General features: G+C 41.9%; 1 protein-coding gene across 1 annotated transcript in view; it reads left to right on the top strand.

The window, feature by feature from the left end:
* The first annotated feature begins 58 nt into the window (after window positions 1-58).
* The window catches only part of ISL1 (ISL LIM homeobox 1), an 11,479-nt gene continuing 9,899 nt past the window's right edge, over window positions 59-1,638 (top strand). The window contains exons 1-2 of the mRNA XM_009644821.2: window positions 59-161; window positions 986-1,204. Of these exons, the coding sequence (XP_009643116.1) occupies window positions 134-161; window positions 986-1,204 (247 nt within the window). The 5' untranslated portion in view covers window positions 59-133. The remainder of the gene's footprint in view (window positions 162-985; window positions 1,205-1,638) is intronic.

The following is a 1,638-nucleotide window of genomic DNA, read 5'->3' as shown; positions in this document are numbered from 1 at the left end:
TTTTTTCTTTTCTTATTACTGCTTCTACTTTTTTATTTATTTTTATTTTTAGCGACAGCTCTCAAACCTACTTTGGGGTCTTAAAACGAAACCGTACACCATTTCACTGTGGACATTACACCCTCTTACAGATATGGGAGACATGGGAGACCCACCAAAAAGTAAGGCGGAATTTTTACCGTTGTCGGAATAAATGTGCTGTCTATTGTAATCGTCTCAGGCAGGCGAACTGCTAAAGAGCTGAACTTCATTTGAATGGTAGAGAAGGTGCCTTTGTTGCCATGCCTGCATGCTTGCTGTGTTTTAACCTGGTAGCCTTGTATGTTAATAGCCTGGGATCCTGCACCCCTTTAAAGTTTGGGGAGCAGGCGGGATTTTAATGGGATCTCCGACCACGGAGCCTTAAATTCTCCTCGTGCTAGACCGCGATGAGGCTGTCTGGCTATCCAGCACCCGGTCCGTCTAGGGGAATTAGCGCTAGGCTTGCAAAAGAGAGCAAGTGACAACCGTAATGATGCTTGTTCTTGCTCGCAGCCTCGAGTCCCCTCTTCTGTGGCAAGGGGCTGAAGGGGAAGCGCACCCAGCCATGCGTTCATCGTTTCCAGTCAGAGCCTCTTAAAAAATGAAATCAAACATGTAGGTCCTCTCCCCATAAAGAAAGAATCCAAAGAAGCAAACAATAAAATAAAAATAAAACAACGAGGGAGTTTGGAGTTTTGATTCCGTGCAAGGCTTGCGAAATGAGGACCTTCACCCCGAAGACTGTTCACATCTGCATTTTAACATATGTTCCGCCTCCTTTCTAAACGAGGCAAGGTTTTGATGGCACACTTCAATTACCATCCGAAAGTGTAATACTCTTTAAAAAAAAAAACCAAACAACAACACTCCCAGAGTACGCCCTATAAGGGAACGACACTAAAAGTGTGTTTATCTCTGTAGGAGAGTAAACGGTTAGTCAATCATGTATTTATTTTCATTTCAGAAAAACGCCTGATTTCCCTATGTGTTGGTTGCGGCAATCAAATTCACGATCAGTATATTCTGAGGGTTTCTCCGGATTTGGAATGGCATGCGGCGTGTTTGAAGTGTGCAGAGTGTAATCAGTATTTGGACGAGACCTGTACGTGCTTTGTTAGGGATGGCAAAACCTACTGTAAAAGAGATTATATCAGGTACGCCATTTACGTTGTTTTATTCTTCGGTGAGATTGCTTTTTTTAAAAAAAAAAAAAACTTTATAAATCTGACAGAGGCAGGAAGAGGAAAAATGGTGAGAAAGAGGGTGAAAAGACAACTGGTATGTTTTAAAGGGATTTCCCTATAGATAGACAGATGAGGAAAAAAGTTAGAGTCGTCAATTTTTTATTCCACAGATTCAAATGCAAATTTCTGTATAAACAAAACCACATCCAGGAACAGCTAGCCACTGTGTGGGACCCTCCCGAAGACTTAGGCAATGCATCCTGTGATTCGAACAAAGTGGGAAATCGTGGGTAATGGAGAATATTTTCAACAGTGTAGATATTATGAGCAATACGGAACTGATCGCTTTTTAACACAACCTGAGAAACGCATCTCTGTGTTTTTGCAAAGGCATAATGGCATTCATAAGAAAGGCACTTCAAGCATGTATGCC

This window comes from Egretta garzetta, unplaced genomic scaffold (assembly GCF_000687185.1).
Source record: "Egretta garzetta isolate BGI_Z169 unplaced genomic scaffold, ASM68718v1 scaffold268, whole genome shotgun sequence".
Lineage (NCBI taxonomy): Eukaryota > Metazoa > Chordata > Aves > Pelecaniformes > Ardeidae > Egretta > Egretta garzetta.
The sequence above is the reverse complement of the archived record's forward strand: the minus strand, read 5'-3'. Positions and strand labels throughout refer to the sequence as shown.